Source organism: Apiospora phragmitis (assembly GCF_038363925.1).
Source record: "Apiospora phragmitis strain CBS 135458 chromosome Unknown utg000011l:1.0-3236445.0:1.0-3240683.0, whole genome shotgun sequence".
Lineage (NCBI taxonomy): Eukaryota > Fungi > Ascomycota > Sordariomycetes > Amphisphaeriales > Apiosporaceae > Apiospora > Apiospora phragmitis.
The window spans coordinates 384,702-410,569 of NW_027117411.1; the positions used below are offsets into that span (position 1 = coordinate 384,702).

The 25,868-nt window shown below is 53.1% G+C and overlaps 12 protein-coding genes across 12 annotated transcripts; 10 read left to right on the plus strand and 2 right to left on the minus strand.

Moving 5' to 3' along the window:
* Positions 1-650: 650 nt before the first annotated feature.
* On the plus strand, positions 651-1,980 carry PG994_012942 (uncharacterized protein; the record flags this gene model as incomplete). The annotated part of the gene is made up of 2 exons (XM_066864351.1): positions 651-861; positions 938-1,980. Exons 1-2 carry the CDS (start codon positions 723-725, stop codon positions 1,978-1,980), a joined length of 1,182 nt encoding a protein of 393 aa, XP_066709312.1. The 5' UTR covers positions 651-722.
* A 675-nt stretch (positions 1,981-2,655) lies between these two features.
* Positions 2,656-3,075, plus strand: PG994_012943 (uncharacterized protein; the record flags this gene model as incomplete). The annotated part of the gene is made up of 1 exon (XM_066864352.1): positions 2,656-3,075. The coding sequence occupies one exon, from the start codon at positions 2,656-2,658 to the stop codon at positions 3,073-3,075; it is 420 nt and encodes a 139-aa protein (XP_066709313.1).
* A 1,016-nt stretch (positions 3,076-4,091) lies between these two features.
* PG994_012944 (uncharacterized protein) lies at positions 4,092-5,151 on the plus strand (the record flags this gene model as incomplete). Its single annotated transcript, XM_066864353.1, has 3 exons — positions 4,092-4,182; positions 4,535-4,622; positions 4,707-5,151. 3 exons carry the CDS (start codon positions 4,092-4,094, stop codon positions 5,149-5,151), a joined length of 624 nt encoding a protein of 207 aa, XP_066709314.1.
* A 425-nt stretch (positions 5,152-5,576) lies between these two features.
* PG994_012945 (uncharacterized protein) lies at positions 5,577-6,311 on the minus strand (the record flags this gene model as incomplete). Its single annotated transcript, XM_066864354.1, has 1 exon — positions 5,577-6,311. One exon carries the CDS (start codon positions 6,309-6,311, stop codon positions 5,577-5,579), a length of 735 nt encoding a protein of 244 aa, XP_066709315.1.
* Positions 6,312-9,069: 2,758 nt separating this feature from the next.
* On the plus strand, positions 9,070-10,296 carry PG994_012946 (uncharacterized protein; the record flags this gene model as incomplete). The annotated part of the gene is made up of 1 exon (XM_066864355.1): positions 9,070-10,296. The coding sequence occupies one exon, from the start codon at positions 9,070-9,072 to the stop codon at positions 10,294-10,296; it is 1,227 nt and encodes a 408-aa protein (XP_066709316.1).
* Positions 10,297-10,467: 171 nt separating this feature from the next.
* PG994_012947 (CoA binding domain-containing protein) lies at positions 10,468-11,070 on the minus strand (the record flags this gene model as incomplete). Its single annotated transcript, XM_066864356.1, has 2 exons — positions 10,468-10,844; positions 10,977-11,070. 2 exons carry the CDS (start codon positions 11,068-11,070, stop codon positions 10,468-10,470), a joined length of 471 nt encoding a protein of 156 aa, XP_066709317.1.
* A 445-nt stretch (positions 11,071-11,515) lies between these two features.
* Positions 11,516-12,476, plus strand: PG994_012948 (uncharacterized protein; the record flags this gene model as incomplete). Its single annotated transcript, XM_066864357.1, has 2 exons — positions 11,516-11,529; positions 11,588-12,476. 2 exons carry the CDS (start codon positions 11,516-11,518, stop codon positions 12,474-12,476), a joined length of 903 nt encoding a protein of 300 aa, XP_066709318.1.
* Positions 12,477-13,750: 1,274 nt separating this feature from the next.
* PG994_012949 (uncharacterized protein) lies at positions 13,751-14,436 on the plus strand (the record flags this gene model as incomplete). Its single annotated transcript, XM_066864358.1, has 3 exons — positions 13,751-13,928; positions 14,087-14,320; positions 14,408-14,436. 3 exons carry the CDS (start codon positions 13,751-13,753, stop codon positions 14,434-14,436), a joined length of 441 nt encoding a protein of 146 aa, XP_066709319.1.
* Positions 14,437-16,053: 1,617 nt separating this feature from the next.
* On the plus strand, positions 16,054-18,238 carry PG994_012950 (peptidase family M3; the record flags this gene model as incomplete). The annotated part of the gene is made up of 2 exons (XM_066864359.1): positions 16,054-17,900; positions 17,968-18,238. 2 exons carry the CDS (start codon positions 16,054-16,056, stop codon positions 18,236-18,238), a joined length of 2,118 nt encoding a protein of 705 aa, XP_066709320.1.
* A 912-nt stretch (positions 18,239-19,150) lies between these two features.
* PG994_012951 (AT hook domain-containing protein) lies at positions 19,151-21,751 on the plus strand (the record flags this gene model as incomplete). The annotated part of the gene is made up of 4 exons (XM_066864360.1): positions 19,151-19,657; positions 19,728-19,837; positions 19,896-21,426; positions 21,527-21,751. 4 exons carry the CDS (start codon positions 19,151-19,153, stop codon positions 21,749-21,751), a joined length of 2,373 nt encoding a protein of 790 aa, XP_066709321.1.
* Positions 21,752-22,688: 937 nt separating this feature from the next.
* On the plus strand, positions 22,689-23,922 carry PG994_012952 (esterase/lipase; the record flags this gene model as incomplete). Its single annotated transcript, XM_066864361.1, has 4 exons — positions 22,689-22,782; positions 22,974-23,184; positions 23,283-23,512; positions 23,723-23,922. 4 exons carry the CDS (start codon positions 22,689-22,691, stop codon positions 23,920-23,922), a joined length of 735 nt encoding a protein of 244 aa, XP_066709322.1.
* A 975-nt stretch (positions 23,923-24,897) lies between these two features.
* Positions 24,898-25,364, plus strand: PG994_012953 (uncharacterized protein; the record flags this gene model as incomplete). The annotated part of the gene is made up of 2 exons (XM_066864362.1): positions 24,898-25,141; positions 25,210-25,364. 2 exons carry the CDS (start codon positions 24,898-24,900, stop codon positions 25,362-25,364), a joined length of 399 nt encoding a protein of 132 aa, XP_066709323.1.
* Between the last annotated feature and the right edge of the window lie 504 nt (positions 25,365-25,868).

The following is a 25,868-nucleotide window of genomic DNA, read 5'->3' on the forward strand; positions in this document are numbered from 1 at the left end:
ACGCGAGGAGCTTCTCTCGAAAGTCGGGACAGGCCCTGCGCAGGTATAGATTATGTGAATCCAGTATATAGCCCTGGGATCCCCGATGCCTCATAACCCTTCGAGGTTGACGGTCATCGAAGGTAATCGGGATTGGATCGTACGAGAAACAGTTGAGTCCTACGCTGGCCAGGGGGCGCGACAGGGGGCTGCAGGGGCCCGCAGTGGCCTGTTGGGGCCATTTAAGACCCGCGACAAGCTGCTTAAGGCAAGTGGGGAGCCCCGAAAAAGCCCCATCTCCACCGGCATTGTCACAAGAGGTGCATCAGCATCTGTTTGAGGAACCTTTGCTTCCAGCTGTGGCTGGCCTTGCACGTACTTTGCAAGAGAAAACCAGGGAATGCCTTCTTTTCTTTAAAAGTTGTGGTCACGGCTACTTGTGGAGCTTGGTCATACTTGGTTCGATCTGCACAATATCATTTCTCTTCTCAAAAGTGTGTTATTATGGTCGGGATTGCTCCTTGTTGTTTTCGTTATTGCTGCTGTTGCTCTTGAATTGCTCCCCGGCCAGTCCCGGTCTCTACCTATTTTCATTAATTTACATACATACATACATACTTACCTACCGACGCCCGGCGCATCACCCAAGGCTTTCTTCCATTCGTTCTTCTGGAAGGCGAACACACGGCAATATCTCTTGATGAGATGTGGACTACGATGAAGAGCCAATTATCCGGAATGAGATGCTATCTAAACGCTTAGAGGAACTGAGCAGAGACCCAAGTAATCCAGACAGTATTGTCGAGCTAGCCGTCACTGCACTTGGACCGCAGGGAAGCTTCTACATCTGTTGGAAGACTCGGTCCGGCCAGTATCAACAAGGTATGAAGCCTCTATAATCTACTCACCAACAATGTTTTCGCAAACAAAGCTAACCATGACACCTCCCATCCATCAGATAGCCATGGGCTGCCACCAAAACTTCAAGAATGGCTCTTCCCGCCAGACAATAGTCAAAGGGATTTCGGATCACTACAAGTGATCTTGGGGCCGCGCGAGGGTGAATTCCTAGCCTCGGACAAGAATGGCAAGGTCGACCAGAAGCCGACCGAGCCCAGCCCGAGGCCTTTCAGCCTAGCCAGAGCCTCGACATTCGCGCCCCGCGATTCGTCCAGTGCCCCGAGATCCAGGAGAATCTCGTTCATCGGCGACGCGCCCGAGGAGTCCGACAAGACCAGCCGGCGCCGGTCTGCCACCCTCTCCACCCTGGGTTGGGCCTCCAACAGCAACAGGAGGACGCTATCGCTGCCCAAGGTCCCGCTCGATCCCACCGAGACGGAAGAACAGCGCAAATCGCGACGAACTTCACTGCTACCGCTCACACTGCAAGCCGGGCCCAGCGCCCCCGCTCCCCTATGGAACGGATTCGACTACAGCAATAACACGTCCCGGACGCCCAGCCGCTCCTCGTCGCTGCGGTCATCCTCGTCCAACCATTCGCTTAACTCTACACCACCACGTGAGAGACGTGAGAGTTCCGGCAACTTTCAGTCCGACCCTTTCGCATCATCGCAACAGCAGCAGCAGGAGTCGATCCCCGAGGAGCCCCGGCGGACGCCCCGCGTGCCCGCGGTGCCCGTGCGGAGGCCGCGGCCCGTGAGCTGCTACGCCGACGCCTGCGTGCAGACCGAGGTGGTCGAGGAGGAAGACGAGCCCGACACCCCGCTGGCGGCCTACCAGGCGCGGCACCATCTGCGCGGGCGCTCGTCGGTCTCGAGCGCGTCGTCGGTCTTCTCGGCCGGGTCGGGCTTCAGCAGCCGGCGGACCAGCGTCGCGTCCGACTTCAAAGTCGACGACGGCAACTGCTGGGCCGAGGAGCCCGTGCTGGTGAACCCGATCTGCATGGGCCGGATGCAGGACTACTTCCGCGCCGGATCCTACCAGCTGGGCGACGCGTTTACCGCGGCGGGCAACACTTATTGGGGCTCTTGGAGGCAGTGAAGAGTCTCCATAACAAAAACAGACTTACCCTCCTCCCCCTATATATATCCATGTACTATTTTTCTTCTATTTCAAAACTTTACATATAGACTCCTTCGGACAACACTATTTTACGAAATCAATGAAATGCTCACGGCAGTTTGAGCTTAATCTCCATCCTCTTTGCTTCTGCGTACGAGACACTCCTAGGGTTATGTTTTCTCTGTGCTTGTGAACTTTGCTGCCTTTTCACATTGAAGTCTTCACTCTAAGACGAATTCGGTACTGGAAACTCCGAAATCCAGCTGTTTCCATGGTTATACGAACCAACTGCATGTAATGAATTGACAACGGTAGCGACTTGTAGTCAATCCTAGCTGAGTTGATGAACCTACTTACTTTTGGCGCATGTTCTCCAACGCGTGATAGAAACACATGTCATTTGCAATATAACATCCGTCTCAAAGTGACCATAGCTCCATGCCTAATCGATAGCCATGGCAACCCAGCCCTCTAGTTCGGTACGGACGACGAGCCCATGTCTGCGGGTTAATAGCCTAGGAGATCTACGCAGTGATATATATTGGGATCTCTATATATTTTCGGACGACTCCACCTGGGCCTTCCGTATCCCCTTGCAAAAATCCCAGCCTGCTAGCAGCACCTTCCTTGCCTTCTCAGTCTGACAGGGTCATGATGGAGGTCGAGATGGGGACCCTGGCCGAGCTCAGCTATGCGGGGTTCCCCTGGTCACCTCACTTGATCGGCGGCGATGCAAGCTTCGATAATCATGAGCTCGGCCTCCCGTACATGGTCCTCAGCTGGGTCGTTGGAATGGACGGCTTGACGGATGCGCTGCCCCCCAATCGAGAAACAGCGATAGGAAGGCCTCTGCCAACTAACAATATCCACATTGAGCTTAAACGTCGCACCAAAAAGCCGCCAGGTTGGTTCAACCAGTATCCCTGTCGTATGCCCTTTATGTTATCCATCCCCTGCTCCCCCACGCAGTCCACCACGACACGACCATCCGCAGAACAGGGCATGTCGCATTATTCGTCCTCGACTTTAGACTTTCTAACGGGGATAAGCAATGGCATGACCGGGCGCGTGTGAACCCATAACAAAAGGTTACGACTTTATTGTACACACTGCCTTTGCTCAAACAATAGCCATTCAAAATTTCTGGTCAGAAACAGATCTGCCCATATTGTACATGGTACCCGGCACGAACCTGGCAGAAACACTTCGTCGCTCAAGCTTGATCTCAGTCCCTCGAACGTTTCTCAAGCCCAGTTAACCCTGCGTACCCTGCCCAAGCCACGATTCAGCTAGTCTTCTTAGTCGCCGTGGTTCTCTGTGCACATGCGTAATAGGAATATAAGCGGTGGCGGGGCAGAACCAGGCTCTGGATGCTCCCGCAACCAAATAATCATATAAGGCGACTCCTCAGTTGAGTCTTCGGGTCTGAATGGGGGCCAGCCTCGAGCACGGACAGTAAAGTGCGGTTCGATATATGTTATACTTTGCCATACTTCAGGCCTATCGGGTTTGACCGGTAAATCGACGGTGAAGATAGCGGCTCCGAAACAGAATGGATTCACAGGGTCCTCGGGTACCGAATTAAGAGGTCCACCGATGCCAAATTGTAGTTTTTGGCGGCTTGGTCCAGTTCCACGCAGCACTCTCGCCACAATTTCATCAAATCAGGGGCCCATTTCGTTCAGTCTGACCTAGCCTGGGGCTCATACTGAATAGGCATCCGGATCGCGAGGTTGAGGCTCTTGATGGAGGTTATAAGGGGCCCAGGACCGGTACCCACTTTGTGCAAAGTGTCATAACTCTTACGCGAAATGAACTATCGATATTCCCGTTTGTATGTTTGTCTAGATGCTGTGTTAGGGAAGAAGATAGCAGTTACTTCAACGCCTGACTATAGGGGTCGTGGTGTTGTGTTGGTGCCTTATAAGTTGAGCTCTGTCTGTCTGCACGGATCTCTTCGCCCCCTTTACACGATATGCCCCTGACCCAACGACCAATTGTGACGTGACCCTGTCCCAGGTGTTGGTTCTTTCGAGCCGCATTGCTTGGCTACATTCTAGACGTTCCGTACCCATCCCTGGGGTCATACCATGCCGTCTTTCCTGGTGCAGCAGCCCTACGTGTGGGTCGAGGGATCCACGACTACGAGACGCCCGCAAGGGAGATATCAGGAGAAGGCCAGTAGCAAGTCACCGTCGAATCTCTGAACCTTTAATAAATTATTCTACTTCTCCTGATCATTCTGGGCGTATCCATGTGCGAAATTGTAACGCCCAAAAGTTGCATGATAACTGTGCTACAGTGATGAAATACACTAGCAGATAAAACATAATATGAGATCAATGCAACTGAACCTGGCACACCACCCTCAACTAGGGGTAATGCTTTCACATCATACAATGGAATGAGATTTGGCTCAGCATGCCCTTTTCATCCACATAGTATCTAAGGCCCTTGATCAAATCGATCACCAGGGCAAAATAAGCCATACTGTCTGCAGGTGTACATCCAGTATTTTAGTAAACCTTTGTAGCATTATATCGTGGAAAAGCCCTGACCGGCATTAGTGATGACTGTTCTGCTTTCCAATGTGCCGACGTGTTTAGCAAGTTCAAGACTTGGTAAGTAATGGCACCGTAAACCAAACCCCGAACGTTACTCGCTCTCCCCCTAAGGAGAACGGAACATGTGAATACCGACAACAGTATCGGTGCTAAGATTACAACAGGCTCCTCTGATTCTCACACCCAGTACAAGACGGGATTCGATTGCGGCACCGCCAAGTATACCATGCATGACCCCAAGGATTTTACTCCCCAGCCCCCTTTTCCGAACAAGCCCAAGACGCCGCTCACGGTGCACAATGGCGTATGCTATGGCGCAGACCGATTTGACTCTCACGGAGACATTCATGCGGAACGGGTGTCGCAGTTTAGCGGCTATGTGTGTGGGGGGCTGGCGGTGAAAAAGATACAAGCAGGCAAGCCCAAGACGTTCCTGGAATTCCACATAAACAACGGCGCGCCGTACTGGTTCAGGTTCTACTGGCAAGACGGTTGCGAGCTCGAAAACGGATCGACCGAGATGGACTCCCCAAACCCACTGACCGAAAAGGATGTGGGCTACGGCAAGTGCTCCGAGAACCTGTAGGATGACTATAACCGGTGCAATAACGGGGGTATTGGCGGGGGTATCCAGGCAGGCTGCTTGGTCTATGAGTTCAAGGCACAGAGCAAGTATAAGTCTTGCCCAGCCTAATAGTCGCAGTTAACACGATCTCAGAGGCAAGGGGTGAGCTTGGAGCAAAATATGGACCCCTATACTTCCGCGTAGATGGGGCGGAGGGACTCTAAAACTATATGTATAGTATTTGAACAATAAAGGGCTTGGTCAATATGCAAGTGAAAGATGCCTTTTTATTACGAAAGTCTTTAAATTTTCGTTTTTTCGGCATCGTGTCTATAATGAGACATTTGCAATAGCGGGAACAGCTGTATATAGGAGGCCTATGCACCCTAACCCATCGTCTGGTCGCTCGCAGTCTAACGAGCAACCCTTGACATTCAACGCCCACTTCAATCTTCGAATTCGAAATGGCCTACAAGATCCTCTAAGTCGAACTGACCGGCTGAGTACAGTGTCGGGAATTCAAAGTCGCCTTGTGGCTCAGGCATGATATCGAACTGAAAATCGAAATCCTCGAGGCCGACATGATCAAATAGTAGGTTTCCTGAAGGTTGGCCCAGAACTGCAACATCATCTTCCGATTCTGACATACTATAACCTTGCATGATTTCGTCTGTCGTGAATTGGTGGTTTGTATCAAGGTGTGCCTCCACTACTGACGTCGTAGGGATCACACCGTTTGCCTGCGGCTCTCTGGGTGTTGCTTCGGTGTGAGGGTCGGGGCCGATAGCAGAGTCAGAACCCAACGAGCCTTCTGATACCTCTGGGCATGTAGCAGCAGCGCGCTGCACTGCTTCTACTCTCCGTCTATTGTGTGCGGGCGAAGCGGGCTCATGACCAGGAGAGCTGGGCGTTGGCTCCGGACGAGGAGGCTCGCCTCCAGCTGTTTGCGGAGTAGGGAAAGCCGCTAAGCGCTCATCCGTGTAGTTGCGTTGATTACTGGGCGTTGCAGTAGCCACGCTGTTCGCTCTGCCAACACGACTGTGCGAAGACGCAGGGGTTGCTAGTTGCGCCCTCATGGGCTCAACATCAGCGTTGGAGAAGTTATCCTGCAAGTTACGTAATTCCTGCATCACAAATCCGATGGTTTCTTCTGGTAATCTTCCTCTTATGGGGACCTTCATTGTGGGTTTTTGGTACTTTCAACTCCTTTACCGGCGTGCCTCTGGTAGGTTGACAAGTATTGCTACTAGCATGAGCTGCTAGAAGTTCGGCGTTTCCAAACGGCTCCCAACAATCAGGACAGGATGTGTCTCTCAACTTGTGATAGTTTCGTAGGTGCTCAGTAACGTGGTTGATTGCTTGGTACTTCCTGTTGCAGCATGATGCGTATATGCGAGGGCTTTTCTTGTGAAAGTGGCACGCGTACGGGCGGTTTTCGCTCGTAGAGCTGTGAGAGTGCCTTGATAGCTTGAGCCTGGCCGGTGAGCTCTCACCTCGATCGTCGCCCAATTCAGAGGCCTTCCTCTTCCCATGGGACTCACCGGGCTTACTTGTAGACCTTCCACTGCTTGGAGCTGTGGTCCCCCCCTGACTCCCCTATGCACTGATGTCTTCAGGCTCTTCACCCCAGATCTCCGCACATGCTTGAGCAATCACTGAATAGACCTGGTGTTCCTGGATGGACTCGAGCCAGACCGAGACCTCAGAGGGTACGCGGCTGACGATAGAGGAGGGTGAAGCACCATATGACGAAGACCTGCATGATTTGTCGGTTTTGTTGGTGGGGTATGAGTGATCGGCAGCTTCATAGTCGGAACTTGATATTTCCTCTCCTTCCGACTCCAAGTCTTTAGCATGGTGTGTATTCGAATGACCTGTTTTCGCACACTGAGGATTCCGCATTCGCTTCCCAGCTCACAATATCACTTTCCTCTGGACTTTTTGAGCTCCTTGCATCTTTAAAACTTCCCTTCCGTTTCACGATGTCGGCTGCGGAATCAGGAAAGTCGATGAGTTTAAGGGCTGACCATGACACCCCTTCGTTTTCCCAGACCAGAGTATGGTGTACCCCCAATGGTTCTGGCTTTTCTACCTCTGGTACTTTCGCCTGTGCCTTCGGTAGTGCGGTTTGGCTGATGTCTGGAATTTTGAGACCTCTTTCACTTTCCACTATGCAATAAACACAGCGCTGATGAAAACAACCAAATATTGGACAACTTGTATTGATCTCCTCTAGGTGAGGACCATCATGACAGTGACACTAGCTTCTCGTCAGAAATAGCTAGTAACAGCCAAGCGAGATTCTTACACAGTACCAACGATTAATCTTTGAGCGGCCCATGGGTACGGTCACTATCACGGCGGCATATTCAGCCCACCAGATGCTCCAGGACTTATGGCGAATGGGGAAGTGACAATATGTTCACAAGTTCTACGCGCGGATAGGCCAGGGTCGGTCAAGGTCAATATAAGAGCCAGACTGGTACAGCTGATTTCTCTGGAGCGTGTAGGTAATTACAATAGCATCAATTGAGTTCCAATCCCCAGAGGCAAAATTCGCGATCAGGATATCCTGTACAATAGCACCCTCACTTGGCTGTGTGTGGCCAGTACGCAATCTCACTTGATCGCGGATGCGATTATGTTTGAACCTTCCAAGGTAAAACCGGTACTTGCACCTTCACTGCTAAATAGCTGATGGCTTGTGTAGCACAGTGCCAAGAGTGTACCTGTGTCTCTCCAAGGAAACGATCGTGTCTGCGATCACTTACACGATCTTTTCCACGAGAATGTTTGTGTGCCTGTATAGAATTCTACAAAACTCCATTGAACCCCGAGTAATGATGCCGGTACTCGAATTAACCTGCAAACCTCTAGAACACTATTTACCTTTGAAAGAGAAATACTAGCCGGCTGAAAGACGTGCTCGCAGACAAATAGAGGCATCATTCTCGCGTCTGAGATAACACACACCTAATATGGCAGGGAAAGCCTCGTCCAACTCAAGGTATGATCCTCCGATGTGCTATTCATTGTTTTGATGCTGATGTTTAAGGCGTGAGCGCAGGCCGAAGTCGAAGAAAGCCAAGAAAGCCATCTCGACTGCTACCGGAGCAGGTGACAATAGTCAAATGACAAATTCCCAGGTTGGTGCACTTACTTCCAAAAAAGAAGAAAAAAATAAAGAAAAGAAAACGTAGTGTATAAGGCTAATTCGACTTCAATAAAGAACCTCAGAATACTGGGCTGGTTCGTACTGAATCAATTGGTGATGCGAGACAGAGCCACAATGACTTCGCGGGCGTTGGTGCTTGGTGCGATGATCAGGGGGCTGCAGTCGAGAAACCATGGCTGCTGAACGAGGCTTGGACCAACGAGACTTTTGATGAATAGCCCATGGGAAGGAAAAGCTCGAAAAGCCCATCTCAAAGCAGAGGCCCCAGAGCGACCAAACCCCTTTCTAGCTTGCTTCAGTAAAGTAGACACCCCTATGTTTCCCATGTCGCGCAAGGCAGGCAAAGCGGGAAATGAAATGCTGAAGTAGAAATAGAGGTTGAATGGCACTTCTGATTCATTCGGCGAATTATAGCCCCCCCATCGCATACCGCGGTTGAGATCTTCCCGTCAAGAATGCAATTGCAACCATGAAACGTTCGGGCCGTGGTCCCACTATTCCGTTCCACGACGTCACAACCGTCTGACCGTCGTCAGCATAAGCCAGGGCGGCGGCGACGGCGGCAAGTGGCCAACACTAGCTCGGAGAGCCTCAGATTTGATTGATGTATCCACTCCCAGAGGATCCTTTTTTCGCCCATGTGAAACTTCAAATCATATATAGGAAGAGTCGCGTGCCAAAGAACTTGACCTTACATAATTACTTTGCTTTCGCGTTTTTTCCAAAGTCCGAGTAAGCTCAGGCGCGATTCCACGCATTCAGTTATGCCAGCCACAGCTGGCCAAACCAAACCAAAAGGCCAGTTAGTTACTGTGCAACGGGAGTCCGACCTCTCATTCCTCTACCGCGTTCTCCGGACAGTCATCAAGCCCCTGCGGCCGCGTCTTGTCAAGCCAGGGAAGCCAGTGCCCGCCGGGAGCCCCCGCCTGGCCGATCACCCCAAGCGCCGGAATGGCTGCAAAATCGTAGAGCGGTGCCATGAGCCCACCGACGTGTGGCTGTACGATTTCGTGCCGGAGACCTCTTCGTCCTTCGTCCGAAAACAGGGACCGGGACCGCTGCACAACGTGTACTATTTCGCCGGTGGCGGGTTCCAGAGCCCACCCTCGGGCCAACACTGGAGCTTTGTGGGTAAGATCGCCCGCAGCCTTGCCGGCACCCACCAGTTCACCATCGTGAGCTACCCGCTGGCCCCCAACAGCCCCGCGAGCGATTCGCTGCCCATCCTGCGCCAGCTGCTGGCCCGGCTCATCTCCGAGTCGGCCGCAGCTGGGAAGAAAGTCGTGCTGATGGGCGACTCGGCGGGTGCTAACGTCGCACTGAGCCTGGGGTTCTGGTGGGCCACACACCTATCCAAAACCATTGACGCATACTCGCGGAAAACATCTTTTGGTCTCGGCCCCATCGAAACAGGAAAGCCGCTGGACCTGGAGGCGGACATGACGAGGCTGCGCTCAGTCCTGGAGAGCATCGTGGTCATCTCGCCAGCGTCTGATCTGCGAAATTCAAATGCGCAGATGGCGGCAGTTGACCAGCACGATCCGCTTCTAGGAGCCGAATACACGGGCACGGTCGCTGAAGCATGGACTGCGTCGCCTCCGGGAGAACTAGATTCGGGGATCAAGGCTGATGACCCTCAAGTGTCCCCTGCCCTGAATAGTGGTGTGGCTTACAGGGCAATGGTGCTGCAAAAGATCCATGTGTACGGCATCTATGGAACGCATGATGTGCTTGCTCCAGATACCGACGTACTGAGAGAGAGCTGCGAGAAGCATGGAGTCAGGGGCAGCTGGATGATTTGGGAAGGGCAGATGCATTGCTTCCCTCTAGCTGGAGTCTACGGCATGGAGGAAGGAGTGAAGGGCATGGGGTGGCTGATCAGGATCCTGAGGGAAGAAACAAAGATAGAACACAACCATATTAGCGGCGATAGACCTTTGACACAGCTACGACCACGGCTGTCGACCCGTGGGAGGGTGGGTTCTGGATAAATTTGTTGACGACTCGGCTTGGTGGGTTTCCTTGCGTCTTAATGTATAATGGGTAGAACAATGTAACTTAACTTCGGAATTGGTGTGCTTCCGAGAGCAGGTCGAATTTCGCATTATTGATACCGACGGGGGGTATGTGGACTGCGAGTGGGCGATATGCTGTCCGCACCTTTACAGCTTGCCAGCCGCCTTCATCGCCTTCTCTCCGTCAACGAGCACACACCAGCCTTCGCTGCCCCTACCGCCGTCTCCCGCGACGACCTCGCCACCGTAGCCATCATTGCCTTTGGAGTAGGCGAACTTGAGCACCTCGTCATCGAATGTGCCAGGCTGCAACCATACAGCAGGGATGCCCAGCTCCTTGGCTTCATTGAGCACCTTCAGAGTGGCCGCCGGTGGTGTGATAATGGACACCGACGTCTCCTTGGGATGCGGCAACGCCGAAAGTGTGGGCACTGTGGTATAGTCCTTGCCCGATACAGCGATGGAACTGCTGCCCGGGTTGATGGGGGTAGCTGGAATGGAGTGCGCGATATACCAAGCAAAGACTGATGAATGGGGTCAGTATGTCGCCGAGTATTCCCGGTCTATCATGGACGCTAAGGGGGGTAGGAGGGCGTGACTTCGTGGGTGGGTAACGACTTGAGACAAGTTAAGATCTCATGGAAGGGAGAGCTTACTCTTTTGTCCGAACTTGGCTGGGTTAGAACTTGCTCCCACCACAGAGAAGTAGGGCGAAGAGAAGAACGCTTTTGCTGTGGCTTCGGTCGTCATCTTGATGGCTCTACTTGACATTGAAGAGTTTTATGTTTGCACAGTATGGTGAGTGGGATGAGATGGGATGGGATGGATGATGTGAGGTTTTGATTCAAGAGGCAGGCAGGATCTTTGTTTCACCTTACCTAAAGCCCTGTAAGATGTCCCCAAGCTAAGCCGTTTGGTGTTTCGCGGGTGCAGCGTCCTAAGAAGGCAGTCCCTTAACCCCGCATTCTTATTGGGTGGCTGCTTCCGTCCCCAGTCTGGCCTCGGTCCTGTGATCGGTTTTCGTCTCGGCTGCGAGGTCTCATCGTCTATGGGAAATACCAACATAAAATAATTGTATGCCTGCTTGCATGTAACTGTATTGTATACAGAAGACAGCAGGTAGAAAACTAGACAGTGCTTGTTTAAATCTGGGTTGTATTCACAATAGTCAGACGATTTGCTTGGCGTTCCAGACATGTCCGCATTTGCGTAAGTCACTCATCAACACATCGCACTCATTTGCTTCAAGTCACTAATAACAACCCAGGAGATCAACGTTTTCGGCGAAATCATACGCTGCATTTCGGCCATCATACCCACCCGTTCTCTATCGGGCAATACTGGCATATCATCAACTTTCCACACCCGAAGGCGCATTGCTCGATTTGGGCTGCGGCCATGGCCTCATCTCGCGGGAGCTAAGCCCCCATTTCGCCTCCGTGACCGCCATCGACCCGTCGGCCGGTATGGTCGCGCAGGCCAAGAAGATGACGACCAATAATAACATCCAGTTCCGGCAAGGAAACGCCGAGGACCTGGCTTTTGTGGCGGACAAGTCGCTCGACATGGTGGTGGCCGGCCAGGCCGCCCACTGGTTTGACTACACCCAGGTTTGGCCGAACCTGGCCCGCACCCTGAAGCCCGGCGGCACCGTGGCCTTCTTCGGCTACAAGGACAACGTGCTGCTGGGCTACGAGCAGGCCACCGAGGTCATGGAGTCGTTCGTCTACGGATTCGGGGAGGTAGCCCCCGACGTCGAGGGCATGGGGCGCTTCTGGGAGCCCGGCCGAAAGATCCTGCGCAACTTGCTGCGCGAGGTCGTGCCGCCCGAGAGCGAGTTTACCGACGTGCAGCGGCAATTGCACGAGCCGGGGCAGCAGGGCCAGGGCGAGGACATCGCGTGGCAGACGAACAAGATGAAACTCGGTGCAATTGAGGCGTACACCCGCACATTCAGCTGCTACAACTCGTGGAAAGAGACTTACCCGGATGTCAAGAGCCGAGCAGATGGCGGAGAGGGTGATGTGGTGGACGTTATGTGGGACCGGATGATTGACTCGGTTCCGGAGTGGAAGGCGATGGGTGACCGATGGAGAGAAGCCGAAGTGGTGTCGGACTGGGGAACATATCTACTGATGGCGAGGAGACGATCTTGAGCCTCTTTTATGGACAGTATCTGTATTCTTCTATAAAATACAACTAATCTAGGCACATTAGATCTTGTAAATACGACGCATAAACTGGGGTGGAAGCCCGAGTACCAAACGTGAAAAGCGGGAGTCGGCGTTCCTGGTGAGTCGAGCCGTTATTTGAAACCTTCCCCTGGAAGAGTACAGAGCAGTGGGCTAGACCTTTCTCCGTCTAATGTTTTACACTGCAGGTGGTGGTTCAGCAGACCTATTACCAGACACAAAGATGACACGTCCTATGAAGCTGCATCAACTCATTCAACCAGTCTCAGACTATCAGGTCGTTAGTGGGGCAGCTCAGGGACTATCCCACCGCCGCTTGCCGCTTCAGGACAGAAGGCAGCGTTGTTCATTTGGTTGCCGTGACGATGGGGGGAAGTGGGAGTAGTCAGGACGCTGAGTTGGTCGCACCCCACCTGCAATCTGGACGCATTGAAATGGCACAGACCAGTAAATGCCAATGGACCGCCCGCTCTGATAGGGACAACCAAAGAAAACCAGTCTGAGCAGTTGTTTCACTGTTTGGATTCCTCCCTTTACTGTTTCTCTCCTCCTAGAAATCCCATCACCAAGCCCAAATTGCTGTTTAGCCAGAATTTATCTCCTCAAACCGCCATATTTCCCACGAGAAATACCTCACACGACAGAATGGTATGTTTGCAAACCCTCCCTCCCCCTATCCCCATCCTCCCCAAAAGCACCCCACCACACCGCGGCCTGCTTGTGTGTGTAAGGGACTTGTTGTTACCCGGCCGGCCCTGCGAAAAGTAAACACCACGTACCTGTTCAACAAAGATGAGCCAGTCGGTGCGCTGCCCCTCGAAACCCCGACCGAGCCGACAGATGAAGCGATGCAAAGCAAGAAAAAAAGACAGCCAGAATCCCTGCTTTTAGCGCCCAGCGATGCCGTCAGAAGCAACCAGTCAGCGCCATCAAGCCCATTCGACTCGCTACAATTGCAGAGGAAAACTTTCCGAGGTTCTTGTTGTTGGTCCGGCTGCAAGTCTATTTTGCCTTGCCGTCTTACGATGAACCCACCTCCTTGCCCATACATTTGATTGAATCAATTGTCTCACGATCGCTATTTCCTCTTCCTCGTCCGTGCCAGGATATATCAATCGCTACGGCCAGAATTCTATTTTCTTGCAGCATCATTTTCGCATCGGCCGACAAACGACAACAACAAGTCCCAGCGCGCGCATCTTGCAATACGCCGGTGTCAACAAAAACCATCACCCAAAATGGCAGCTAATGAAGGAGGACAGGCTTCTACCAACTACAAGGAGGCTTTCTCTCTGTTCGACAAGCGCGGCAACGGTCGTGTCCAGCTCGACAGCTTAGGCGACTTGCTCCGGGCCTGTGGTCAAAACCCCACGCTGACAGAGATTCGCGACCTGGAGAAGAACGTTGGTGGTGACTGTAAGTCACACTTTATTTGTACCCATGCTCGGCAGCTCCTTGTTTGGGCTGCGACCGTCTTGGTGGTCGTGGACAACTACGACGACAACACATCAATCGCGAGACAGTGCAACATAGTCTTACAGAATATATCAACTAACAAGCGATTCTGATAATAGTCGACTTCGAGACCTTCCAGCGCGTTCTGAACCGTCCGGGCGGTTTCCGCGACCCGGGTGAGCCCGATGAGTACTGCCGCGGCTTTCAAGTGTTCGACAAAGACATGACGGGTTTCATCGGAGTCGGCCAGCTCAAGTACATCTTGACAAACCTTGGCGAGAAGATGACAGACGACGAGGTCGACGAACTGCTGAAGGCAGTCGATACCAGCTCTGGGCAGGTCAACTACACCGGTAAGTTGCACACACGCCTTCCCCCTTAGAAACAACAAGGGTGCATCGGGTCGATTTCTGGGGTATGAAAGCTAATACGAGATGCAGACCTTGTACGGACCATCTTGGCCAACTAGGGTCGGATCTCTTGGATGAAGGGGTGCCGAAGTGCGTTGGGAGTTGTGGGTGGTTGGACGTCTTTTGTTTTTACTGCACCGAAGCCCAGACTCAGGCATTGCAGGAATTTGCATGGCTGGGGGAATGACATGGCGTTTGCTCATTGATTGATTCACGGAATTACGCATGTACTGATTTAAGGGGGTAACTGGCCCCTGGCTCTACCTCCCGGATAGATAATCATTGAAGGACACATGGCACGGAATGATGCGCTTGTGAATCCCTACCCATACAGAACGATCTCTCCTGGTGTTGTATTTCGTTTGTGTGCGTGTTTGCATATCTACAACCAGTCGAGTGTGTGTGACATTGGATGCTACTGTAGACTTGACTTTGTGTGTGTGTGTGGGTGGGTGGCAGGGTGTGGTGAAGACTTTGGCCGACCGCGGTGACGACTTGCCAAGCAAGCAAGCAAGCAATCAGTCACACAAGACCTCGCGTGCTGGGTGCTTCCAGTACCTAATTAGATCTATCAATTTGAGTGATGGCTGGACTGTAAACAACGCCCTTATCGGGATAGCTCCCTCGAAGTGTGTGTCCTTGGATATGGCCTTGGGCTGAAATCACTGGTCGCCCACCGCCCGGGAACGACAGCCCCTCTCTAAAGCTGACAGTACAGTGGGCAGCGTGCGTGACGGAAGGGGCCTAAGTTATAGGGTCTGGTAGGTTAACACAGTAGTCTCGCTGGCAAGGATCAGAGGTCATCGTCACAGCATTACTGTGGGTATGGCCTGCACCCTGTCGTGTTCTGTAGCTTCCGTGGCCCATCACTAATGTTGTAATTATCTTGGTCGGACTGCATCAAGTGTACATTATCTACATTATCTTGTCTGACTTGCATCTACAGTAGGTATGTACCTCAGAACCCCTCCTCTCCCGTGTCCCGGCCTTTTATTGTTTCGGCTAGCTCCCACATCGCATTACAATCGCCCTGCCGCTCGCTTACCTCGTCAACCCTTTGTTACCCCGCGCCGCGCCTACTAATACTCTTGAGTCTTACTCGACAAGCAAGCCCACCCGACCAGCAGCCTCCCCTAGCTCGTATCGCCCTTCAGCCGTGCATCAAAGTACCCGTAGGAAGTGTTTAAATCCGAAACGAGGTATATCGTACCTTACCTTATACCTGCCACCCAGTAATAAGTCAAGTACGTACTGTATCGGAAAGGACAGGACATCGGTAGCTTGCTTGCCCCGACTCCAACACCGCAACGGCAACTACCCACCCCCCCACCAGACCTGCATTTTCTGGGTGCCGGCTGACGTTTGCCATTGGAACCGGCTGCAGCTGAAGACTGTCCCCATTGGATGCTGTCTCACATGAAGAAGCCAAAAAACGTAGCTACCTGCCCAGTTGCATAGAACCTAAAGAGCACGAAACGAGTCTGGCTTCCACTACAAGAAGAGGCTTCAGTCTCCTACTCCTCCTTACCTCCCTCCTCGTCCTCCTCGCCTCCATCACCTTCAATCTGGCTTCCTCACGCGCCGCCTCCCGTCTCACATCCTACCTGAACCATTTGCGCTTCAGGCCCAATCCTGTCGTCAGCAGATACACACTACTCCCCTCGACTCGGCCCATCATGTCTGCCTCCATGGCTCCAGACAAGTACAAGAACCCACCCCAACCCCCGCCGACCTTCACCGGCACCAAGGACACCATTGCGAGCCAGGCCAAGGCTTTGTGCGACACCACGCGCAGCGTGCTGGACAAGGTCGTGGCCACAGTCCCTGTCGAAAAGGCCACGTTCGCCTCCGTCCTGAAGCCCATGGCCGAGGACGAGGACCAGTCTGCACTCAATGGCCGCATTTTGGGGTTCTACCAGTACGTGTCCGCGGATGCGGATCTGCGCAATGGCTCGACCGAAGCAGAGAAGATTATGGATGACTTTGCCATCGAGTGCAACATGCGAGACGATGTGTTCCAGCTGGTCGACACCGTCTTCAAGAACCGGGAGTCCGAGACGAAAATAGACTCGGAGAGTCTTCGGCTGCTGGAGAAGGAGCACAAGAACTACATCAAGAACGGGCTGGGGCTGCCGCAAGGTCCCCAGCGCGACCGTTTCAAGGAGATCAAGAAGCGCCTTAGCCAGATCAGCATCCAGTTCCAGAAGAACCTAAACGAGGAGAATGGCGGTGTCTGGTTCACCAAAGAAGAGCTGGACGGCGTGCCTTCTGACGTCATTGAGGGCCTCGAAAAGGGCACTGGCGAGAACGAGGGCAAGATCCGGCTCAGCTTCAAGTACCCCGACCTGTTCCCGACGCTGAAGTTCGCCAAGAACCCGGAGACGAGGCGAAAGGTCTTTATTGCTAATGAGAACAAAGTCAACGACAATTTGCCCCTGTTTAAAGAGACGATTGTCCTGCGTGATGAGGCTGCTCGTATGCTGGGGTACCCCAACCACGCCGCTCTGCGCATCGAGGACAAGATGGCCAAGACGACTGATACCGTCAACACATTCCTTTCGGATCTTCGGCAGCGTCTGACCGCTGGCGGTGAGAAGGAGAGACAGCATCTGCTCGAACTGAAGAAGAAGGACGAGGAGTCGAGAGGTCTGAAGCCGGATGGCAAATACTACCTGTGGGATCACCGCTACTATGATCGCATGATGATTGAGCAAGAGTACAGCATTGATGAGACCAAGATTGCGGAGTACTTCCCTCTCCAAAATACTGTAAAGGGGATGCTGAAGATCTTCGAGGAGCTTTTTGGCCTGGCTTTTGTTCAGCTTAGCAAGGAAGAACGCGCCAAGATATCGCCTACTGGCAAGGCGGAAGACATCGTTTGGCACGAGGACGTCATTGTCTATTCCGTGTGGGACGACAGCTCCGAAGGCAACGGCTTCGTGGGCTACCTGTACCTTGACCTGCACCCCCGACAGGGCAAGTATGGCCACGCCGCCAACTTCAACCTGCAGCCTGGTTTCGTCCAGACCGATGGATCACGCCACTACCCTGCAACAGCCCTGGTCTGCAACTTCTCCAAGCCAACCCCTAAGAAACCGTCGCTCCTCAAGCACGACGAAGTCACGACGCTCTTCCACGAACTGGGCCACGGGATCCACGACTTGGCGGGCCGTACCCAGTATGCTCGTTTCCACGGAACCTCGACGGTGAGGGACTTCGTCGAAGCCCCCTCCCAGATGCTGGAGAACTGGTGCTGGACCCCTAGTCAGATCAAAGCACTGTCAAGTCACTACGAGACGGGCCAGCCCATCCCCGACGATCTGATTGAGAAGCAGATTGCGACAAAGCATGTCAACGATGCACTGTTCAACCTACGACAGCTACACTTTGGCATCTACGACATGAAGGTTCACGAACCCAAAGACCACGAGACGATTGAGAAGATGGACCTCACGAAGCTCTACAATGAGCTACGAGCCGAACTCTGTGGCTTCGCCGGTCCTGAATCGTTTGGCGAAGGATAGTAAGTTTGAACCCTCCATTGCTCTGTAGTTTTCTCCTCTCGCAAACCTTTGCTGACTTTATCATAGCAACTGGGGTAGCGGACAAGCCACGTTTGGCCATCTCATCGGCGGCTACGACGCTGGCTACTACGGCTACCTTTCATCCGAGGTGTACAGTACCGACATGTTCCACACCGTCTTCAAGAAGAACCCCATGGACGGCAAGGAGGGACGGCGTTATAGACACACGGTGCTCGAGAAGGGTGGCAGCCAGGATGAGATGACCACTCTGGAGCAGTTCCTAGGTAGAAAGCCCAGTACCGAGGCTTTTTACCGAGAACTTGGACTGCAGGCGTGAACTACATTCGTATGTATATAGAACATGCATCGTCAGGGGCACAACCTATGCGGCTCGCTCTTTCCAAGGCGTCACAAAAGCATATATTATTTCATGGAGAGGTCCTGACCTGATTTGATCCATCATGGATTTACATTTACAGGGCAGGCAAGGAACAAAATAAAATACAAATAACCTAAGGAACAACCGCGATTGTTGATACATGAATCTGATGTAGTATGAGTTGAAACCACCGGTAGCCAAAGACAGGTGAGGGCCCTGGTTAATGGTGGAATGAGAAGGAATCCGCGTCGAGCTGTCTCCTCCGTAACGTATGCGTCCACTGTTATGTTTAATGCATTGCATCACAAAAGTCACCGGGTGCATTGGCTATGCTAGCTGTGGTATCACGACATGACTTGCCGGGTCTTCCAAATGATGGGGGATTGTGGCGGTCAGGCCGGTGGTGGTCAAGCCAATCTACCTGTTGTTAGCTTGGGGGGAGGGTCAAGCACTTCGTTGCGCTAGAGAGCTCAAGCTAGGGCGGGGCCCCACCGCATTCCGGGCGCCTTTAAAAGTCGCCAGAAAGTAAACAAACGCGATCCCGGTCGGGCCAATCGCAGTCGCGTCTTTCAATTCTTTTACTCCGTATTCCGTAAATCGATTCCCAATTGTGCGCGACGCATCCCACTTTCTTAGAACGTACCTGGACCTGTCCGTACCCGGTAGCGCTTGTTGCTTGTCTAAACAGAACAAATGGTTAATTCGACTATCACGACTGTTTTGTTTTGATCGCTTCCCGAATAACAAGTAAACAATCCAAGTTACTTCACGTATCCTGGGCATTCCTTGCTTCCTCCTACAATATCACTTCACTACGCCCCGGCGCGTAACTCTTCCCGTCGCTGCGAGACGCGACGCACAACCGCGACCATGGACGACGGCGAGGTTCCCGATCATTACTATACTTTCGAAGGCCGCTTGGCCTCCTTCCAATCCTCACAGCCCGTGATGGGCAGGAAACGAGGGCCCAAGACACTTGCATGGCCGCACAGGGGACTGGACGAGAATTCGGTAAGTGTCCCTTCAGGCGCACGAGCGGATGGCAGGACAACAACGAACGCTGACTCCTCTCTCCTTACCCAGCTTGCGAGAGCCGGCTTCTACTTCGAACCCACAGCCGACAAGCCCGATAATGTTGTGTGTTATCTATGCCATGCGCGCATAGGAGGCTGGGAGGATGACGACAGCCCCATCGAGGAGCACTTGCGCCTTTCGCCGCGCTGCGGCTGGGCCATTGTCACAGCCATCGAGGCCGGACTCGGCGACTACAACATGGACGACCCCAGCCATCCCAGCATGATGGAGGCGAGAAAAGCGACTTTTGCGAAGAGGTGGCCACACGAAGGGAAGCGGGCTTGGAAATGCAAGACAAAGCAGGTGCGTTTGTTTTCCTCACGGAGGCTTAGCAGCTAAAACGCGTCTTCTTATTGTGCTAACACGGCAGCAGATGGTCGACGCCGGTTGGAAGTACACGCCCACAATCGATTCCGACGACATGGCAACATGTACTTACTGCCAACTCGCCCTTGACGGGTGGGAGCCCGCCGACAAACCCATGTAAGATTAGACACGCGCGCGCTATTATTTCGCTGCAGTCGCTAATATGTCGCGGCAGGAACGAACACTATAGGCGCTCGCCAGAGTGCCCGTTCTTTCGACTGATAGACCAGTACCAACAAGGTCCTCTGAAAAAGACAGCCCGTGGCAAAGGAGCTAGGACCTCTAAAGCCTCGAGGCTATCAGCACAATCTGTCGCCACCTTTGCTTCTGACGCACCATCCACACTCGCTGATTACGAAGATAGCGTCATGACAACCACGTCGGTAATTACAGCGGGTGGGACCAAAAAGACGAGAGCGAAGAAGGCCACGACTGCCAGGGCCAAGAAGGGTCGGGCGAAGAAAGAAGAGCCTATCGAAGTGCTGGAAGACCCGCCCGAGGACGAGATATCCTCCCCTCCGCCCAAGCCAATCCGCGGCCGGAAGCGAGCTTCTGATTCGGTGGACGACTCGGTCATGACAAACGCAGAGGCTCCAGTCCCCAAGAAGCGAGCTACCCGCGCCCGCCAGAGTAATAACGTCGAAGCGTCCGTCGTTGAATCTAGTGCTGATCAAAAATATGGTCGACTCTTTCCTCGCTCCTTCAGCAAAGACCACCCAGAAGAAGGCGCGAGCGTCAAGACTCGGAACACGCGAAAAATGTCTACTGCCTCCACTGCCTCCGCGGTCTCGATTCCTGACGAAGCGGAGATCCCCGACGATGCGGAAATTGATCGCCAACTGCAAGCGGATCTGGACAGGCAATTATCCGATGACGAGGTTATTGCCGCAGACTCTGACTCGGAGAGACGAAAGGCTCCAGCTGCCAAGGGCAAGGCCAAGAAGGCGGCTCCGAAGAAGAAGAGCACGACTGCCAACAAAGAGCCCCTAGGCGACCACGCCATGTTTGACCCTACACCAATGGAAGTCAATGACGCCGATGTCTCTGCTGAGCTCAAGGCTATGCGGGCTAATATGGAAGCTGACGAGGTTTCAACACTACAAGTTCCCAAGAAGGGTCGCAAGGCTGGCACGACCAGAAAGGCCTCGAAGCAGACAAAAGCACAGAAGGCGAAACAAGCAGCTGTCGAACCTGAGCCGGAACCTGAGCAGGAACCCGAGTCAGAACCGGAAGCTGCACCAGCGCCAGCTCCAGTTGCTGCCCCCAAAACCATCCCTGCTCCGACTCAATCCATGTCGGAGGACGAGTTGAGCTTCGACGCAACTGTGCTCACTACAGCCTCGGCACCTGCTAAGAAGCGTGGCCGTCCCAGGAAGAACAGCACACAACCTCCGGCCGTGGAAGAGCCCAAGCCAGAGCCTCCTCCGAAAGCAGTGTCACATGTAGATTTCTCGGATGAAGTTCAAATGTCTTCCACGCCGCGGCCTGTAGCGCCGACTCCAGAGAGAGCCATTTCGCCATCCCCTGCTCCCCCGGAGATCAGCGAGACCCCGGCCACGCCAAAATCTGTCATCTCCCCGGCGCCTTCCGCGAGGCAGTCTGCCCTGTCTCCTTCGCAATCACCTCAAGCCTCTGACGAGGAGAACCAGCCGCCATCATCGAAGCCTTCCAACACTGCCAACTCTAGTCGTGTAGCATTGGACCCGGTCGTCTCTACCCCTGTCCCTCGTCTCCGTCCAAACGCAACGCCAACATCCTCTACGGGCTCAGAGCACGCATCCGTGGACGGCTGTAGACATTGACCAGGTATTCGAGGATCTGAACAAGGAGAACATCAATCCTGCCTCGCTGCTGCAAAAGGGTGCCCAGCTTACTACACCCGAGAGGAAGATGACGGTCGAGGAATGGATCAACCACAACGCCGGCCTGGCGGAAGATCGTCTCAAGAACGAGTGCGAAACCATGGTGAGCAAGTTCGAGCAGGAAGGGGGCCGAGCCATGAGAGTGTTGGAGGAACTGGTTGCGGAATGAGACTGAGTGGCGCATGTTGTCAGACACTCTTAACGCCTTATCAAGATTTTATGACCATGCACTTGTGTGTTTAGGCGAAGGCGTTTTATGGAGGTTTAGGCGGCAGCAGCAACAGCCTATGGCATGGTTTGGATTGGCATGCGAGAATGAAAGCCCTTGTGTGTGGTTTACAACTCAGGGCTACTATCCTTTTTGGCGTTTGGTTATGGTTAGGTTGGCTGGCTGGCTGATTATATATAGCATGTTCGGAAGAGAGTATAAAAGAACAGAGATCACGATCAGGTTAATGACATGGGTTCTTGCTCCCCCTTGTATGAAGCGGATTGCGTGAATGAAGTAGAGAATGACTTATCCAATGTGGTAGGGACGGGATCTTGAGAGTATAGCCATCGTGAACCTGCCCAGCTTTGTTTGCTCTTACCAAAATGTGAATGATAGATGCTCTGTTGTATCCATCGCCCCGAACCAAGAGGCGTGCGTGCCCGTCGTGTGTTGGCTCACTCGGCGATCACCCTCCAGCCCGCCACGGCAGGCGCGACTAGATCATCTAGAGTGCCAGGGAACAATCGTATTGGCCTTTTTTTTTCTCTCTTTTTTTTTTTTTTTTTTTTTTTTTTTTTTTTGCGTCCTCCCAACTACTGACCGGGCTTGTAATGGAACGACGACAACAATAAGCCAGCTGCACGGCAAGGCGATTATTATCTACATCTTCTTTTCGTCCGTTGGAACATGGGACGGAAACCTACACATCTACCAGTCGCGCCATCTTTTTCGATTCAGTCTAGATATACGCTCAACGCCTGAGCTTCTTTCTCTCACGAGGCAGTGGGTGGTCACCCAGGCGAGAATAATTATTTGCTGCGTTTCATCGACTCTTCTTACTACGCTATCTGCGACATCATTTGTATTCGAGGTCACCTAACCAGCCAGGAACAAGATGTTTGGCGACGGGGAGACCCTCAGTCCTTGCTGCACCACCGGCCACCTCCATGAGGGTGAGCCGACCGGCAACTATCGCTACATTGACGGCTGTACGTAAGCTTTCATATTCTTACTAATCACCTCACTCCCCAATAATACAGCGTCGTATCTCCCTCTTATTTCCTTGGAGCCATACTTACTGTACTCCGTCCACCCCCTCCCACTCAGAGGGATGTCATGGCCAAGTAGTGGAGAGCCCGGCGACGGTGACAACTAACTGACTGACTGCTACCTCACTCAGGCCAGGTATACTTCAAGCGGCCCCCCAGCGGCAGCTCCGAGAACGCCGTGCTCCTCTTCACCGACGCCATGGGCCACAGTTACACCAACAACCGGCTGCTGGCCGACAACTTCGCCGCCAACGGCTTCTTCGTCGTCATGCCGGATCTGTTCCGCGGCGATCCGGTTCCCGACATTATCAGCGCGGGCTTCGATGCCCATAAATGGAGTACGTGTGTTCTTTCTTTTTACTTTCATTTCTCATAAATGACATATAAAACTTCCCACAATGACAATGTCCTTACCTACATACTTACATTTGCTTTTAAAGTGCTGAACCACAGCTCCAGCAGACGGAGCCCATCATCCGCGCCGTCATCGAGGAGATGCGCAAGCACGGTTGCCGCTTCATCGCGGCGGCCGGCTACTGCTTCGGGGCAAAGTACGTGATGCGCTATCTGCTGCCGGGCGCCCTGGACGCCGGCTTCATTGCGCACCCCAACTGGTTTGACTCGGATGACGCTCTGTGTGTCCGAAGGCCGCTGTGCGTGGTAGCTGGTGGTAAGTTGATATCTCTTTTTTTTTTTTTTTTTTTATATATATATAAGGCTCCGCGTATGGTTTGTTTCACCTCCTCGTTTCCGTTTTCCATGTATTACGCATACACGCGCAAAATAGATTGAGAAAGAGAAAAAAAAGAAAAAAAGGGGGCCAAATGTAGACTTATTATGTGGAGGATCATAACCGAAAGGTGACTAATCATTCGGACAGAGAACGATATGGTTTTCGGCGGCGAGCAGCGACGGCAGATGGAGAAGCTTCTCAAGACGACCGGCGTTCCCTACCAGATGACGGTGTACTCGGGCGTCCAGCACGGGTTTGCGGTGCGCTGCGATCCCAAGAAGGCCTCCGAGGTCTTCGCCAAGAGCAGGCCTTCAACCAGGCCATCCAGTGGTTCAAGTTCGTCCTGAAGGCCGGCACGAAGTTTGTGGGCTAGTGGAGTGGGCAAGGAAGGAGATCAACATGAAGTGAAAAAGGAAGGTGGCCAGGTCTGGGTGGAGAGGAGATGTAGTCATGGCCGATCGTGAACATCGACTTCGTTGAGACTGGTTGCTCATTGGCGTGGTCATGCTCAGGGATGCTACCGAATCAGAAAGGCCAAGAGGGAGGCAGCTTGCCGGATGTGAGACGGACGGAGCCGGTGGGCCTCGTGTCGATGCTAGCGTCGAACCACACTGATCCGCCACAGCTGCACGTTGCATTCGCTACATCACATACATGCCTACCGTACTATCAGATCGATCAATGATTTGTTCGTTGTCGTACGAACGGTGCTATTCGTGTGAACAACCAAATTGCAGTCCAAGTCCATCCGTGATGTCGAGGGATGCACGTGGGCGCTAGAGACTTATCGATTGGCCTGGCTCCTGGACTGCTATCGAATCGGACGGGGGTCCCTGTCTGAGTTGGACAGATGAGGTAATCCCACCACACCTCCCGGAACCTCGATAGGCCAATGGCAACTGCCAACTCGGGCTACCTAAACTTAAATTCGGTGACCAAGGGCGAAATAAAGTGTTCCATAGCATGCAGTATCATCTAAGCAACGGGGCAAACAACTCCTGCTCGACGGGGATGTCCCATGGCCGCAGCACGTCGCATATGCGGCTCGTACTAATATCATGTCTCTAAAAGGTGCGCCCTACCCGACCTGCCGGGCTCAGCCTTCTGAAACTTGTAGACAGGAAAGGAAGACACACCTCAACGGAAACACAGCAGCGTTTATACAACAGGTCACGCGACCCAGCTTGCTGCTTTGCATTTCTTCAGTTGATTATCGTCCTCACTATATGCTGAACGCAATACGAGAAATCCGCTGCAACTAGCCACACACATCGATATCCGGAGCTGCCCGGGACTCGCCAGTCTACCCTGTTGTCGACGTCATGTCGATCGACGTCGAGTGCTTTGTTATCCACCCTTTCCAGGAATTGGTCAAGATTGCGAAGGAAGCAGCGGCGAACGCCGAGGCTGGCCAAAGTGATGACCCCGAACGGTCAAAACGCATGCTCAAGTCAGCTCGGGGTTTAGTCAAAGAAGGCGAGCGCGCGCTACAGAAAATCCAACCTCTCTGGGATGCGCAGGTAGATAAGCATGGCAATGCCTTCAAGAGAGGCATAGCAGACAATGGTACATGTTGTCCCATTCCCAGTGATCACTTTCGTACTGAAACCAACTTGAAGCTGACTCGCTCGCAGATGTTGATGTGGGGAATCGTAGGGTCCTGGAAGATCTGCTGTACGACCTGGATGACTTCACTGAGCTGGACACGTTCGATGCAGAAAAGTACTCGGAGGTCCAGGCGGCATCGAAAGCCTTCGCTCTGAGTGCGTTGGAGGCTATCAGGCGTTAAAGAATCGAGGCGATTCATCAAACTTACCGTCGCCTCCTGAGCCGCTCCCACTGAGTGCACCTTCGACGAATACCGTCTTTCCACCCTTGCCTCCTTTGCCGCCGGGAAAACTCGAATCTATTTCGCGGTCACCAACTAATCAACCAAGACACTGCCCGCCAGCATCAGCTTCCACCTCTAGGCGTGACTCGCAGCGTACCAACTCAACACGCACTGGTGGTAGAAGTGTATCTGGAGGCGGCCACGCATTAGAGATAACGACTACCAAGAGGTCTCACACGTCGTCCGCGACATCCTCAGGGAGTATTAGGTCATCGATCTCCTCAAGGCGCAGCGACCAATGGCCTCTTCACCCTAGCCCGCTCCAGCCGGCACGACCGAATCTCAACAAGGACGGCCGGTCTTCGCCTGCACATACCGATGTCAATGGTCAAGAAACCAGTCCATCGCAGGCTGAAATAGGCCCAAAGATGGCGTATATGTCGTCGACCCCGCGGATAAGTG